We start from the raw sequence: 17,581 nt of genomic DNA on the forward strand, positions 1-17,581 counted from the left end.
ATGCAGCTAAGAACACAGTTACACCACAAGAGCGCTGTTAGAGCAGAGCAGATGCTGCTTGTTCACTGTTGCTACAGGTTCATTCCCATTGTTAATGTATGAAATTTAATAAGACGCTTGATTAGCATCAATCAATTTTCAACCAAATTTTAAAAAGCAGCTCTCAGATTGTTTAGTTTTGTTTTTACCAGCTAAAATGACGCCGCAGCAAAGTAGTAAGTAATATGAAATCCTTCCACCAGTGTTAACAGTAAACAGACGAGTTAGGGTTAATGTAGCTGCAGGACTGGACGCATTATTTCTGCACAACCTGTACACATTAGTACTGTTTGTTTGTACTTATTTTCTATGCTCTTGATTGCAATACATGCAGGCCTACATGTAGTATTCGCTTGTTTTGTTAGCTTTGCTGTGAATTTTACTGAAACGGAAATACAACAAATTCTCAACTCCAAATATCTGAGTACAAGTCGTGTCATTCTACCTGAGGCCACAGACTTATCAGTCAGAGACATGTATCTGAAGGAGCTCTTTTACGAGGCTGCATCGGTCGACCTGCACAGCTGGAGTCCACAGTTAGTAGTTGATGGTAATGAATGAATCAAAGTTCAGAGGACACTCGGAGAAATCCTGCTGTAGGACGAGGTGTGTGTGTGTCTGTGTGTGTGTGTAGTGAGGAAGAGGCAGGTCAGGCATGAATCATGGTTCCCTCTGCTGTGTTGGCCTGTGATGAGCATCGTGGCTGCTTATTTATGGCACAGATCCTGGGGCGTTGTTTATTCCAGAGAATTTGCATGTCTATTGTGTATATATATACTGTATATACTTAACCCCTTCAGGCCCAGACGTTTCCCTGTGTGTGGACACTCTGCACTTTTTTGTAGACACAGCGGTTAATCTCAGTAGTTTCAGCTTCACAAACCTTCAAAGTTGATGTTAAATTGTGGTTAATTGAACACGTTTGCATTTTGAAGCCCTTATAATCTGCACATTTGTGTTTTTAACTGATAAACTACCTGTTTGCCGGGTCCCCAAATCATATCTGTTGTTTTTCTTTACTCCGTCATCTGGTGAAAGTGTTCCGTGTAATTTGAAAAAATGCAACTCTCTTTTTTTTTTTTTTTTTTGCTGGTCCGCTCCTGGACTGTTCTGCCTTTGTGTTTTATAGAGGTTCATTCCAAACTGCACGCTTTCAGCATGTGTATTTGTGTGTTGTGTTTGAATAAGGCGGCTACAAAAGTAATTTGGAGCTTCGGAGTTTATGTCGCTACAAGTTTTTAGGGAAATAAAAGCGCTCTGGGTGATGGAGTGTAAATGCGATGGTGTGGTGGAGAACAACAATATACGTAAAACAGACGGAGAAAATTACTTTTCTTTCTGCTGCGCTGTGGGAACATTCATTGGATTCTGCCCCATCTGTTGTAATCAATAACGTGAGCGTCTTGTTTTTTTATGAAACGCACTTACTCTTAATTTCATCCACCAGTGGTTTTAGAGAGAAGAATGTGGAGTTACCTATAAGGCTTTGACGTTATAAATCACCGCTTGAGACCAGATTGTGCGGCAGTATCGATTGATCCTGATATATCACAGAAATTTACTGTCACTTCTGTTTTCAATTAAAGATACAATCAGTCAGATAATGACTTAATTGGATTTTACAGAAGATTGAGTTTTATCGCCCCGTGCTTTACGAGTTTAGTTAAGGAAGGCCATTTTATCACTGTTGTCAGGGGCGACCGGCTGCTGCTGATGCTGCCGCCGCCTCGTCCTTCTGTAGCTGCTGCCCTGTGTGTACGGCTCAGGGGAGGAAAAGTGTCACAGGATTGGTTTTCCTTGAGCTGCCTCCGCCTCCATGAATCACGCCCTCCCGTAATGGATAAAAATCTGCCGGGATCCCGCCGTGACACCTAACGGTGGAGCGATGGCAGCTCGGCACAGACAGGAAGTGTCGGAGAGGACGCCGTAAGCTCTTCGGACTTAATCTGATTGTTTTGAGCTGGTCAGCCGTGGGTGTCAGTGATGTTAGAAAGCTTCATAGGAGTTTGTTTCTGCAGCTCTCTTTTTTTCTTCATCCTTTTTAGCACCAATAGTTTTTGATCTTTTCTTTTTTTAGAGTGAAAAAATATTGAATTCATGTATCTTATGTTAAAAGTTAAATCACACCAATCACCCCTAAAAATCACTTAAAATAGTTCTTTAGGTGCAGAAACATTTCTTGTATTTAGTCAACATACAACAGGCCTCCTGTTTTCATTTCACCCTCTGATCAGTGTTCTGACAAAACCACAGAATCCTCCTGATCGGGGCCAATATTCAATCTGGAATAAGGTTAAAGGTGGAATATTAGTGTCTGGCTTATAACCAACATAACAGTTGTCAGATTATTCTGGATGTTTGCAGAGCTTTCTGTGTTGGTAAGGGTCTGGTAGGGGAACAGAACACAGTCAGTGTTGATTCCCAGCTGTGTCTGGCTAATTCAGATGTCCGGCTAATTCCCCTGCAGGAGTTCAGTGCCCCGCCTCCCCAGGGAAACTTAAATCAGCGTCTCTGTGACAGGACTTCTGAGTGGCAGTAACGCCCCCAATCAGCACCTAATAATGGCCGACACTCAGCAGAGGTCAGCTCCTCCTCCTCCTCCTCCTCTTCCTCTTCCTCTGCCTTTGAAGGGGCCCTGCAGGACGAGGGTTCCTCTGCTAATATAAACATGAGGCCTGAGGTGATTGAAGTGCACAGTGACTGCACAAACTGATGCTAACACAACTTACATCAGGTTGGACTGAGTGTCAGGTGCTCCGTCCTCTGGCTTCAGACCCCACAGTGACCATGCTAACAATGTTCCAAACGCTGCAGTTCATCAAGTGGCCACTAGAGGTCGGCTACAAAAGTGAGTCAATCCCCATAGACTTCAATTTAAAAATGTCCAATTTAATATCAGAACGAACACGTTGACAGCCTCTTTTGGTCTGTGGACATCATTTCGATAACTTTGTGCCTGTTAGCTCAAGAGTCGTTATCCTGACTCGCCTTTTTTTTTGTATTGTTTACCTTATAGTTCCATCCCTGTGTGAATAACGACATGATGACATAGAGCGTCGGCCTACCTTCATTTACATTTGTGTGCATCTGTTCTTCTGCCCATTGTCCTGTTGGCATCAAACAAGGTTAATAGACTGCTAGCATTAACATTTAGCTCAAAACATTCTGTTAAAAAGAACTTAGAGATCACACGTACAATTATAGTAGAAATAATTATTCTCATTTTGCAACAAATTATCAGTTATTTTTAAAATGTATGAATATGCATAACTATATATATCTATCTATATATATACTGTATATATATATATATATATTTTTTTAACTTAAAAACTTAAATAATGAAAATGGTTAGAGGTGGATACTGTATGGTCGCCTCTGCATGACAGGTTAGGACAGTGGCTTATTTCATTTAGTTGTCATCCTTTAAGCATACTTTTGCCGTAACATCCAGTTTCTTTAATTGATCCAGCAGTGTGTAGTGAAGAGGATGTATTTCACATCAGTTCAAACCTGCCTGTCTTGTATACATGTGGGTCTGCAGGCCCTCTGCACCTTTAACATGCAGAGCATCAGAGTAGAATTAAAGCTCAGGCCTCGCGCTGCAGCCTGCAGTATAAACTTTTATCCCCGTGTGTGTTTTACTCTTTATCCAGGAACAACATGAATAAATTTATTATGCGTTCACCCGCAGCCTCCCACTCCCACAAATCTACTCGGCCGGCACAAACTGCAAAGCCACTCTAGTCACCTTGAAATTTCCTCTGCTATTTTCCAATTAAAAGCTTAATAGCCCTGGAGACGGGGCTTCATGTGGGGAAGTTTACCGTGCTCTTATTCGCTGTAAGCCTGTGCTGCTCGGATCCCATTATTTGCTTGAATAAACCTTTTTTACGGTCAGAAATGGGCCCCGGCTTTGTCCGGTGTTATGTTTCAATGCCCTCTATTAGTCCAGCAGAAGGGACGTATCGGCATCCTCGACATAGTTCCCAAAGGGCTTTTACACATGTAGAGAGCTAATCATCTAAGTTATGTACGATTGTGTAAAAGGTGCAAGAAGGCAGCGTGTGTTTTGTCTGAATTAAGCTGTGAAGGGCCTGAAGGCAGCACAGGAGGAAACGCAGATTAATGCAGCAATTTTTCAAAATACATGCAAACAGACGCGTTTTTAATGTTGAGTAACATCTTAAAAATGAGACTTTTCTATCAGAATTTCTTAAAATCTCAGTTTAGATTTTCCCATATTTAATACTCTAAAACTGTATAAATCTTTATTTGTGTAATGATGGATTTTGGTGATTTATCCTCGACACCTTTTTGTTTAAATTTTAAAAAACTACAGAAGTATTATTTGATTTTTTTTTTTAAATTATTGTTGCTGATACTTAGTTATTTGATTTTCTGCTTCATGTTATTTGCTATTTTAATGCTGAGCCAGGCTCTTTAGGAATTTAATCTGCTCAGATTATTTCAGCATATTAACTGAATTCTGGATTATTTGTAGGCCTGCTCTGTTTTGCATCATATTTTTTTGGAGATTTTGTTGCAGCATCTTTTGAAAAAGCAGCTCACATTTTCCCCACTGTTGCACACTCGTGTTCTTCACAGTGAGAGGGTCTGAAGCCTCGCAGGGACCCTGGGCTGGGCTGGTCCGGCCCTCCCTGTCAGGTTCTTTTCCTCCTCCTCAGCCGGTCCTGGACTTTTTTTTTCTTTCTTTTTTGACGCGAGTGACAGCGTTTGGTTACTCCTCTCCATAAGTGCGTGTCTGATGCATATCTGTGCTGTCAGCCGGAGGAAAGGTGGATCCTCCACTAGCAGCCCACACCTCTTATCCCCGTGCTGTCATGCGTGCAGCTCCATCTCTCTGACTGCTGCTGCAGCTGCTGCTGACAACAACACTCCCGCCGCGCTTCCTCTCTCTCCACACATGCGTCTGTGCGTCCTGGAAAGCGCGCTCTCAGAATGAATGGCTACGGGTCCCCCTACCTTTACATGGGGGCTCCGGTGTCCCAACCCCGGGCTCCGCTCCAGAGGACCCCCAAGTGCGCGCGGTGTCGAAACCACGGCGTGTTGTCGTGGCTCAAAGGTCACAAGCGCTACTGTCGCTTCAAGGACTGCACCTGCGAGAAATGCATCCTCATCATCGAGCGGCAGCGCGTCATGGCGGCGCAGGTGGCGCTCCGCAGGCAGCAGGCCAACGAGAGCCTGGAAAGCCTCATCCCGGAGTCCCTCAGAGTGCTGCCCAGCATCGGAATACCCGGAGCCGGCGACGGGAACCAGGCAGCTCCGACGAAGACGGAGGAGCTGGAGCTGCGGTGGAGCAGCACGGAGCCGGCGCAGGCCGCAGCGCAGACACGCACAGGTAGGCTGGAGGTTCAGGTCTCCGTGTTTCACTTTGTTGTTTTTTTTATTACGGGTCTGTGTTGGAACGATTCCCGAACTGTCTCCCAACAAAACCACATTTTTACGATTTAAAAAACTGTCTTGAATTTTTAACAGAAATATAGAAAATAAAATAATGAAGCAGAAATAATAATAATAATAAAGATTACATTTTAATCTGATGTGATAATCTGTGCAGATTTTAAAAAAATTGACATCAGAATAAACATTTCCACTCTTTCCTGCACCTGGATTTTTGAAATGACAGAAAGATAAGAGGTGATTTTATCTGCAGTGGAGACAATACAGAACTCAGATGATAACATCATTATTTATAAGCTGTTTATAGGTTTTTTCCCATAAAATGTAAACAAAATGGTTTTGATATATAATTTAGTTTATGTGGATATAGTAATAAATTATTGTTCTTCATATATTTTGATTTAATCATTATATTTTAGCCTTGGCTGTGTTAAATTGTTTTTATTGCATTTGTGTAAATGTATTTTTATTTTCTTGATAACTACATAATAATTTTTAAATTATTGCATTTAAAGGGCTTTTTTTTGTTTTTTCTATTTATCTGACTTAACACTATTTTTTAAAACTAAAACATTGATTTGGACCCTGCAGCATATTTTTATTTTCTTTTATCTCCACGTTCGGCCGAGCCGAGTGCTTTTAGAGGGTCACAGTGATCAGCAGGGGACAGGACCAGAGAATATTTGCAGCAGGTCAACTTTAGAATAAATGTTACCGAGCAACCGGAGCAAAAGGCGTCAGACTCCTCAGCCGAGACACAGTCAGCACTTTGTGTTTAGAGCTTTAGAGACAAAATAGAAATAAATCCTCATACCAGGCCGAGTGGCAGCAGGCTGACAGGCTGATGGGTGATTTAATGTCCGTTCATCCAGAGCTGGTTTAAGTTTCGGCTCTTTTTAAACGTGCTTCTCTGTTTTTCTGCAGATTTGAACGTGCACAGTAAACTCTGACAGTCTAAGCTTTGCACCGTGTCTGTTGGTAACTTGCTGATGTGGTGTTTGAAGCAGCCTGGTGTGATTCTGACTCTGTCCCTTTGGCCTGCAGAGCCCACGGAGGACGGACCAGAGGAGGGTTCAGGAGGCGAGAACGGAGGCAGCTCCAGCGAGAAGGAGCAGGACGCCGTCAGCTCCCCTGAGGGCTCCAAGCCAAACTCCTGCTACACCCCCGACCCACCCGGAACCCCCTCCCACCCGGAAGAGAGCCGCTACATCCTCCCCAAGGCCAACAGTGCTGAGAAGGAAGCCAAAGCCGAGAGTCCTCAGAAGTACCCGGTCAGCCCGGGAGAGCAGAGCGTGCTGATCGAAGGCCTTGGCGGGTCCATCAACCTGCCCTTCAGCCTCCGAGCCAACCGGCCGCCGCTGGAGGTCCTCAAGAAGATCTTCCCCACCCACAAGCCTCCTGTCCTGGAGCTGATCCTGCGGGGCTGTGGAGGGGACCTGGTTGGGGCCATTGAGGTCTTGCTCTCCAGCCGGAACCCTGAGGGGAGTGCGCACCCCCAATCTGACCCGCACCCGGACGCCCTGGTGCTGCCCTCAAATGGACACCTGTTCGAGCACACGCTGGGCTCCTACCACCCGGTGACCTCCTCGGCCAAGTGGTCGGTGGGCTCTGCTTTCCGGGTCCCCGACTCCCTCCGTTTCGCCTCTGATTCCGCCTCGGGCATGGTGTCCACCGGGGCGTTGGGTGTCCCCCTGCAGCACCCGTCCTTCCCGCAGCCCACACGTTACCCACTTATGCTGCGCAACTCTCTGACGCGCAGCCAGGCCAGCCCCTTCGTGCACAATGACGTAACTCTGTGGAATACCATGGCCCTGCAGCAGCAGTACCAGCTCCGCTCGGCGGCGCAGTACGTGTCTCCTTTCTCCACGGGCGCCCCCGCCGGGCCCGGGGGCTCCGTGTTCCGCAGCTCGCCCCTCCTCCCCTCCAGACCCTCTGAGGAACAGCGCATCAGCATCCAGGAGGAGAGCTGCCCGCTGGGAGCCAAACCTGGCCTCTACTCCCCCGACGAGGAGTACGAGGAGCGCTCAGACTCCTCAGACTCCCGCATCCTGAACTCCTCCACCTGAACCCGGTGACGGGCTTTCAGCCAAACACGTGTTATTGTGCGTTTTTGTGTCTCGTTTGAATTGAACTGTGTGAAGCAATCGCCCTGTGTAAGGTGACGCCGCTCACCGCCTTCCTCACGCTCCCGAGCTGTCAGTGGACAAACGGATGAATGTAACAGGTCGCCCATTATTCTGAAAGCCCTCCAGCTGTTTCCTGTAAGCATGTTTAGTACTGTGAACGCTCCGCTGTGAGGGGCGCCGCTGCATGTCGAGTATGCCAAATAAACCTGAGTAGTCCAAATGGATCAGGCTGTGTTCTTTAAGTGTTCCAGGCTTTAAACGATGTTTGTTGTTTCCTCATGGACGAGATTTATTAACTCAATGATTATATTGTTAAATTTGTGGCTTTATTTAATGATGCATTATTCCAAAATAAATTACAAATCAAAACATGCCACAGTTCATAACATGTCTTATCATTATTACTATGAAATATACACATTTATGATTTAAAATATTCAATAAATTGTTTGTAACCAATAAGATTTATTGAGTATTTTAATATACAGTATTTGTCAATCATTTAATTTAATTTAATATACTTTAATACACAGCGTTTAGTTATGGCTGCCCAGACAAAGCTCACTAAATGACTAAATGATGGTGTACTCATTAACTACATATAAAAATATATATTAAGGTGTAGAAAATATTACATCAATTTAATTACCATTTAAAGTGAGTTGTGTGAAATAATTGTGTTCAAGAATAAATTAGTGTTAATTTAGTTTTCATACACAGATAAATTATAATAATACTCCACACTGTAATGTCTTTAGGCCAAAAAAACATATGCAGCCTTAGATACACAGGCATTGATCAGTGATCAATAACGAGCTCTGTGTGATCTGACCTGACCTCAGCAGTAAGGCTGCAGTAGGCAAAAAGTTTTCACAACACAAGAAATGCAAAGACCAGAAAATACGACAAACATAAAACAAAAATACATTAAATAATCTTTCACTTCATCAGTGATACATTTAAGACCATAAAACACACACACACACACACTGAGGGAAAGTGTGACTACAAACCTGAAGCGTGTCGTGGGTCACCCACTGATTTATAATGCACAGACATCCACTCATGCTTCCTAACCAGTGTAAACAGCGTCTCTTCCTCTACCTCAGCTGTTCAAACCTGTCCAATGCTGCCATCTAGTGGTGAAACTCTTCCAACGACAGGCCGCAGTGACTGAAGGAAGCGAGGTTCAAATGAACTGGTGTCTGCAGCTGATTAACAACAGTGTGAAAATGCAAGATATTTACACTGTTATTAATCAGCTTAATCAATATTGAAGGAAAATGCTTGAAGTTTGAGAGAATATTGTTCAGGATGGTGGCGCCTGAAGCACCTCAACAAGAACCTTAGTTTATAGAACTGCGATATAAGTACATTCACTCCAATACTGACATTTTCAGCAGAGAATATTAAACTAATATTAAACCGACAGCTTCACTAGATCAGATTTATGGATTCATAACTAGCACATAGAATGTTCTTTATTATTGATGAATCCGTTCAACAGTAAATTCAAACAAAGATGAAACTAAAGGTGGAGAACAGAGAAAAATGAATTTAAAGCTACATTTATTCAAAATACGCTCAAAATTATGTTTTTTCTTCCAAGAGCACATGACTGTTTACTTTTACGGTAACATTTTAATACCGTATTTGACCTTTAGTACCTTTCTTTTTTTTTCTTCTCATGCAATATCTTTAACATTTTTACAATATTTTCTGAATACCACTGGATCATAAGTGAAAGCCTTTTCTCAATTTTGAGCATCTACTTTACATTTTCCATTTTATGCTACTTTACATGTGTTTTTAAATATTTTAATATATATACTATTAATGTCATAGAAATATATATTAAACCAGGACCTTAAGTATCAGAATACGTCTTCGACTTTGCTCATTTACTCTATTTAATTAGTTAAATTTAAACAATTTGAACTAAATCAGCAGCACGCTGCAGCAGCATGAGCATGTCTGATTTTTTTTTTTTTTTTTTATATTGATCTAGTCACAGAGTTCATCGAGGAGACCGTCCTCCTGTTTTGTTGCTGCAGTCTGCCCCCTTGTGGACAAAGGAAGAACATCAGGTTATTAAACATGAAGCCTGCAGTGTAATGTGGGGCTGTGCTGTTCATGGACATCTTGACTGACAGGTCAACCTAGGATCAGTTTGTTTAACTGATAATCTGCTCTGATAATCTGATAAAGAATAAACGAGGAGTTAAATACTCCTAATGGACTTTTTGTTAATTGTCTCATTACACCCAGTGACAGGCAGATTAGAGTCCAGCAAACGGTGGACAGCGTCCGACAGCTGTAGGACACGTCCTCCTGTTTGTTGCACATTAGACCTGAGAGGTCGAGGTGTCAGAGCCCCTCAGACAGAGACAAATGCCGCCCCGCCTGGGATTCCATTCAGCCGCATGTGTTGCGGGTCCATCAGAGGCTAATTAACATAACAGGGTCCCACGCTGCTCCTCTGCTGATACACAGCTCCTGTTACAGTTTACGGCCGGCACAGCAGGACACTTCCAACAAGATGCTGTTGTTTCAATCAGCCTCCAAAGTAAACTGGACGGCGTGTGACGGAGTGTTTTTATCTGTGAAGCTTTCTGCACGTCACAGAACATCTGGTCTGTACAAACCTTAGAAATCACTCCATTCTCTTTTTTAAAATGTAAATATTTAATTTCTTCTAACACAGAACGAGGTCTGTGGGGTTCAGGAGCTCCTCTGAAAGACACATGGAACTTTTTCAAAGGGTTTTACAGGCCAGCAACACCTGGAAAGTCAGAAATCCGTTCCAGGATCATGGAAAACTACTCAAAGATCCCTGCAGTGAACCTGTTCAGGGATCCACAGAAAGCTTTCTGATGTCCCTGTTCGTTCCCCGATAATCCCCACAATCCTTTAAAGATCAGACATCCCATTAAACATTCAGAGATTTGAGCTTAATCAGTGCACAGGCTGCCTCTAAGGATCAAAGATTAATTACCAAATTAGCCTTCATGGATTCCTGACAGAAATCAGTAACACCTGGAATTCCATTTAGGATCATCAGGCCCTAAGAGTCAGAGAATAAAATCTGGAGATTTCCTCAAAGATCTTATGAACATCTCCATGATATCCTGATCATGTAGTGCAGTCGCTCATAACACACGGGAATATGTCAAGAACTGTGATGATCCTTCTGAAATAATCCCAATTTATTCCAGGATTCTTGGATTTTACAGACCCATCCAAAAACGGCAGGAACTACAAACTTTTAAGAATCCTAAAGGAAGCCTTGCTGACTGTATTCACATCTCCACTGAAGCCTGAAAAACCTTTAAAGAGTCCTCCCATCCCATAATCCATAAACACCTCAGGATCCACAAGAAACCCTGAATAATTTCCCCATAATCCCTTAAATGTAACATAATCTATGATGCGTTCAAGCACTTTTTTTTTTATTAGAGCGAAGCTGAAACTTCTAAGATCGATTAAAGACACTGCGGATGCTTTTATGACCCCTGCAAATCCATCAGATTAAAAATCTGCATGGATTAAATTATTGTTTTAAAATGAAAATAACAAAAGTTATAAATAATCCAGCAGAAGTCTTTCAGGATTCCCTGAACATTAGATCCATAACTCTAGAACAGGTCTGGAATTCTTACATTTATTTAAGGACATTTTCCATTTAATTTTACGTTTTTAACCCCATGATGCCAGATTTCCCTTTAAAAAAAAACCTGGATCTTCCTCATTTTAAATGATCCACTCCCTGAAACCTGGACCTATATAACCTGGAATTCCTCCGGAGGCCCCACACTGCTCCTCCGTAATGAGCCCCGCGGACACAGACAACACGTTTCACCTGGAGGGTCTGCGTGGATCCGATCGTCCGGCCTTCCACTTCAAAGCATTCCTGGCGTGGACACGGCAGCCCGGGGTGGCTGCTGCGCAACCTCCGTAATAAATTAAGACGAAGTGGCAAATAAAGCTGCACCTGCAGGCCTGACGTCTTCACCTCCAACACATGGAGGAGCCGTTAGGAGCCGGTGTCCATGTGCAAGGGCCGAAAAAACCAGGAGCAGGGACGAGTTCTACCAAGAACATGACGAACCAGAAGAAAGATGTGCGCTTTTTAATATAGTAGAAAACGAATTACTAAAATAAAATATTAAATTATATAAAATTAATAAAAACTAAAATACATAATAATTATTATTATTAAAATGAAAAAGCTGATGCAATTCAGCCCCAGTAATAATTATAATTAATATTAATTTAAAATAAGCATAACAATAATAACATCGAATAATATAATAATAATAATAATCCTATTAATTATAGTAAATCATAATAATAATAATAGAAAACGCGATCTGAAATTATAACAGCATCATTTTTATTTGAATTTAATCTTTGTATTTTAAACCACATTAAAATCCCGCAGACTGTGACACATATGAATCTATTCATAACCGCCATATTCATTTTTTTTTCTTCGCTGAAGGACAGAACCCCTGAACGCCTCACCAGGCCTGTGTGTGTGTGTGTGTGTCTTTGTCTTGTTGTCAGTTCGTGGGAAGCCGTTGACACTGAGTATACAAGTCTTTTCTTTTTCTGTTGGTCTTTTAAAGTCAAAGAGCCAAACACAGAAAAAGCTTCACACACACACACACACACACACCACGTTTCTTTCACATCATCGGTCACACCCTGACATAAAAATCCACATTTAATGTAATCTTTCTGTGCTCCTGCACATCAGTAGTTAAAAGTTAAAACGTGTGTGTGAAGGTGTCTCTCCACATGCTGACTGAGCGTTTTTCTCTTCAGGTGTGATTGTTGTGAAAACACTGGAATCGGGCTCAGTTATTTCAGCCTGCAGGACGGACTGTAGCAACCTGCAGGACACATTATCACCTGTGTATCTGCGCATGTGCGCCATAACAGTAAACACACACAGCCTAATGGGATGGAAGCGGCAGGAATTATATGAATTATAAAAATAACATAAAAAAATAAAATAAAAACAAAGGTGGGTTGTTTTTTTAAATAGTTTCATTTTAGTTGACAAGCTGATGGTAATCAATCCTTTTAATCAATAACGGATCAATAACAGTAAGTATTTAATACTATTGGGAAAATAAAGGACATAACTGGCAGAGCACCCATCTCCTCCATCGATCATTGATCAGGTTATTAATAATAATAATGAGCGTCACTAAATCTCTAATGAGCCATTTTTCCCTTCATGCGGAAGCCACGCCCACTTGGAAATAACTAGCTCGCAACCCTATTGGTCAGTGCGTGTTTTGGTAGCAGCCAATCAGAAGCCGCGCTGCCGCCGTTCATAGGCGCGCCGCTGAGAGTGTGTGCAGTCAGAGGGAAGCTGGATGCGTTCACGGCCCGAGTCCGTTTATCAGACAAAAACAAGGCTGGAGCGCGGACTGAGTGCGCCGTTTAGCACAGTTAAGCACGGAACCAGAGCGGCTCCACTCTGCTGGACCTGCGGAGGTAAATTTAACTCTTTGTTTATTTGTTTGTTTGTTTGTTTTTTAAATAAATGTGTTAGTTTACACCGAGTCCTAAACGCACCGCAGTTTATTCAGTAAATGATAAAGTTCAAGGCTGATATTAGGCTGAGAAACTCTGCGGCTGGGAGTGATCATGTGATTTATTTTAACCTTTTTAACGACAGAATCAATAGCCTGTTTTATCGCTCAATATTAAATGCAGCCCAAATAATACAGCCCCTATTGATATTAGAATGAAACCATTTTTGAGATTAAGATTATTATTATTATTGTACACTCGATTTGTTTTTGTATTTGTATTAAGGCTACACTTCTAAATACCAATGTGGAGGACAAAGATAAAATGTGTAGGATTAACTGTAAAATGTTAAATAAAATATTTAGTAAGTATTTAATAAGTTTATTAAAATGAGCTGGTTTCCACGGGGCTGATCTGTGTTTGTGTTTATTCCACAGGTGTAACACTTGACGCTCTCCTGCTGTGAAGACATGTCGGACAGCGCCGGCTGCGAGTTTGAGATCGACGTGGAGAGTCTGGAGACGGAGAGCGACGACCTGGCGGACTGCTCCAGCCGACCCGGCTCGGCTCCTCTCGGCCTTGCTGCTGCCGCCGCCGCCGCCACTGAGGAGGACGGAGACGGCAGCAAGTGCGAAGACAAGCCGGGAAGCAGCAGCAGCAGCGGCGGCGGCGGCGGCGGCCTGTGCTCAGGTGACCAGAGGAAGCTGAGCCGGACGCCCAAATGCGCACGCTGCCGTAACCACGGCGTGGTGTCCTGCCTGAAAGGCCACAAGCGCTTCTGCCGCTGGAGGGACTGCCAGTGCGCCAACTGCCTGCTGGTGGTGGAGAGGCAGCGGGTGATGGCGGCGCAGGTGGCCCTGAGGAGGCAGCAAGCTACGGAGGTAGGCCCGGAGAGATCCTGGTGTGTGTGTGTGTGCATCAGTGCAGCTACTCACTGCTGCATGCTTAACAGATCAATCAGTTATTACCAATAATGATCATCAGCTTTAGCTCCCATACCTGCACTAGTGCTTTAATTTCTAATTATAATAACACGTGGCCTGGTGTGGACGCTTCTTCTCAGTCACATCATTTTCTCCTGTGTCAGATAAACACATAAAATCATATTTTTTTTAATTTATATTTAGCTGTGATTGTGATGCTATTTTCCATCTTTTGCATGTTTCCTGGCAGGAGGTTGGAGCCTTCAGGGTCTGTGTTTTGTGTGGTTTATGTTCGGGCCTGTAGCTGATCAGATTAAAGTTCAGGTTCAGTGTGCAGCCATGAATGTTGTGATTCAGCCTGTGCTTACTGTCTCTTTGTTTGTTTCACTGAATGGGAGGCTTTTTTGGAGCCCTCAGGGGGTCAGGACTTAGACTAAAAAAAACACTTATCCTTCAAAATAAAAGCCTGTGAAAAGAATTTTCCACTAATTTGGCCCTTTGCTTGTTTATGTTGAATCATTTGTGACATGCAGATGTTAGAGAGCGGCCGCTGTAAAGACAGTGACTGATCTGATCGCACAGACGTTTTTGCCGGTCTGTGTGCTGGGTGTGTCAGCTGTTGTTTGTACTTGTTTTATTCTTTTAAATGAGATGAATGTGTGCTTAGCATCCACATTTTACAGAATGTTTTCACAGGATCAGAGAACCATTTTACAATCCATCATTCAGACGGATTATCATAAAGATGTTGGCTTAGATTATCCAAACACAGTCAGCTGTGTCAAATCAGTTACAGCTCGAGCATCAGGGAAAAAAAGCGTCCTGACGGCCCACTAATGTGTGTGTTTTTCTTTTCCGTGTCTCTCAGGATAAGAAGGGAGTATCTGGGAAACAACTTCCAGCAGAGAGGAGGACGATCTACCAGCGGCACATTCGACCGTCCACCATGCTCGCCAAAAGCATCCTCGAAGGTAACGGAGCAGAAATGTTTCTCTGTCTTCAGATTAATTCAGCCCCGCTGCTTCATTTGAAGATGGATTCTGAACAGGATATGACTAAAGTCAGGCTGCATGTTTGTCTGATGACAGGTTACCGCCCGGTGCAGCCTGATCCGTTCCTGGCAGCCAACCCGTCCCTTCCCCCGCCGCTCAGCGATCGCATGAGGAAGAGAAGGGCCTTCGCCGACAAGGAGCTGGAGACCATCATGCTGGAGCGGGAGTACAAAGAAAGAGAGCTGATAGAAAACAACCAGGCAGCCGCAGGTCCACTGCTCTTCCCCAACAGCATGGTCCACCACGCCGCCGAGTACAACTCCTACAAGTCGGCCTACTCGCCGGCCGCTCAGGTGGAGCCGCAGCCCAAAGAGCTGTGCAACTTCCTGAGCCCCAACTGCCTGGATCTGACCATGCAGTACCCCGCCGGCTCCGCCAATGTCGAGCTCATCTCCTCCAACGTCAGCGTGGCCACCACGTACCGCCATTACCCGCTGCAGCCATCCCGGAGCGGCTTCATGATGTGGCCCCGCGGCGCAGCCAACCTGGGCGACGCTCTGCTGTATCAGCAGTGCCTCTTCAACGCCACGGCGGTGCAGAACATGAAGCCCGGCGCCGTGTGGGAGCCCAAAGTGATGCCTGCAGAGAGTCAGCCGCCGGAGCAGGAGGCCGCAGCTGCTCTGGCCGCCAAACTGGAGGGATCCCGAGCCGCCGCTCTGCAGGACTCATTAGACCCTCAGCGGGGCGATCCAAAGCCTCCTGTGGGGACTCCGGCAGGGCAGAGGGAGTGCTCGGCCTTCTCTCCACCTAAGAGGAGCTTTGGACAATCCTTTCCCAGCAACCCCCATTCCCAGAACTCCAGTCAGGTCCTGAACAAGCTGAGCAAGGACAATGCAAAGCTTTCCATGAAACTCAACTCCTTCCACTCCCTCATCCAGCACTCGCTGAGCGACAAAGCCAGCGGGCCGGAGCTCAGGGCTCCGTACTGCAAGGAGCTCCTAGAGGAGGCCGCCCGCAAGTTCAGGGAGGGCTCAGCCAAGGACATGCACGCCGTGAAGCTCACAGACAGGTACGCCAAAGACTGTCTGTCCAAGCCCGTGGGGACCAAGATGGCATCCGGCGAATCTTTGTCCTTCTCGGTGGAGGCCATCCTGAAGCGGCCCGCGCCCGCCGTGAGCCGAGCATTCCATTAACTCCCATTCTGTCTTTTCTTGCACTACAAACGTCAGGTTGGTCTCAGAGTGAGGGCGACTCTCAAACAGGCACTGCAGCAGAAAATCGACCATTTTCTCCGTGTAATATTTGTGTACAGGATATTTTATTTTACATGTGCATGTTTTTTGTGTAGAGTATTTAAACATTGTCCCCATGTTTTCCTCATGTCAATAAACTTTATAAGAACTGAACTCTTTTCATAAAACGTCTCACATTTCATTTTACGCCACGAGAAGGTTTTTGTTTAGGTCAGAAGTTAGTGTAGTAAATCCCAGCTGGAAACAAACACAGCTTCAGATTATATGTATTTTAATATTTTCAGAATCACAAAGACTTTTATCCAAAGTGTGACAAAAAAATTAACCTTAATTTTAAAAAGACAAATTACAATATTTAATAAAAAAATAACAGGTAAATAACAAAGTAGTGTATTTTTAACTGACAATCTAATGATGATATTATTTTTAAACATTTAAAATATTTTTTGTGTGTATTTAATTGATTTCTTAATATTTTTGGATGAATTTTCAGTAATTTCATGTTAATTTACTGCAAATTCTTTTGCTGAAATGTGACATTTGTATTTAAATTTAACAGTAGTCCTGCAATAATTCACATCAGAGCCAATATTTATTATCACAACTGTAAATGAAAGAGAGACATTGATGCATTTTGCATAAACACACATCACACAAACACATAAATTAAGCGTGGACAGAGTGAAACGTGAGCCCGGCCCATAAATCTGCGAGCAGCATCATCTCATGTGTTCAAGATGCTGTTTCTGCACTCATTCCTTTCCAGTTACGGCCGTGTCTGTGTGTGTGTCTCTACGTGTGTGTGTGTCTGTGTGTGTCTGTGTGTGTCTGTGTGTGTGTGTGTGTGTGTGTGTTGAAAGACAGCTCCAAACACAGGTTTCACATGAGCTGCAGAACACTGATCCGTGCCATAATGAAGAGGTTAAAGAACGTCTCTAATCTGTTCTTTCTTCCTCAAACGTTCACATTTCATCGACGTGAATCTGCAGCCAAACCGCTGCGCTCTCTGATGAAAGTGTTTTTTTCTGTCACTTCAGACTTCTGTCACTTTTTTTTATTCCTTCTTCACTCTTGCAGCCGGCTGAGAATCGTCCCATCAGCAGACGCCTGTGATGGTTTTAAAGAGCCCTCTTGTTGCTGCTGTAATTGGATTTGGCCTGATGATGACATTTTGTGTCATCAGAGCTGACGTCACACTCAGTAGCACTTTTCTTCTCGCTGTGTGTGTGTGTGGGGACGCTTGTCCAGCTGTCTTTGTGAGGACCATCGTGGTGATT

The 17,581-nt window shown here is 43.8% G+C and overlaps 2 protein-coding genes across 2 annotated transcripts; both read left to right on the forward strand.

The window, feature by feature from the left end:
• The first annotated feature begins 5,001 nt into the window (after positions 1 to 5,001).
• dmrt3a (doublesex and mab-3 related transcription factor 3a) lies at positions 5,002 to 7,833 on the forward strand. Its single transcript, XM_028413604.1, has 2 exons — positions 5,002 to 5,401; positions 6,508 to 7,833. Exons 1-2 carry the CDS (start codon positions 5,002 to 5,004, stop codon positions 7,527 to 7,529), a joined length of 1,422 nt encoding a protein of 473 aa, XP_028269405.1. The 3' UTR covers positions 7,530 to 7,833.
• A 5,140-nt stretch (positions 7,834 to 12,973) lies between these two features.
• dmrt2a (doublesex and mab-3 related transcription factor 2a) lies at positions 12,974 to 16,356 on the forward strand. Its single transcript, XM_028413593.1, has 4 exons — positions 12,974 to 13,097; positions 13,574 to 14,017; positions 14,928 to 15,030; positions 15,148 to 16,356. Exons 2-4 carry the CDS (start codon positions 13,607 to 13,609, stop codon positions 16,242 to 16,244), a joined length of 1,611 nt encoding a protein of 536 aa, XP_028269394.1. The 5' UTR covers positions 12,974 to 13,097; positions 13,574 to 13,606; the 3' UTR covers positions 16,245 to 16,356.
• The last annotated feature ends 1,225 nt before the right edge of the window (positions 16,357 to 17,581 follow it).

The sequence above is a fragment of the Parambassis ranga genome, chromosome 9 (assembly GCF_900634625.1).
Source record: "Parambassis ranga chromosome 9, fParRan2.1, whole genome shotgun sequence".
Classification (NCBI taxonomy): domain Eukaryota; kingdom Metazoa; phylum Chordata; class Actinopteri; family Ambassidae; genus Parambassis; species Parambassis ranga.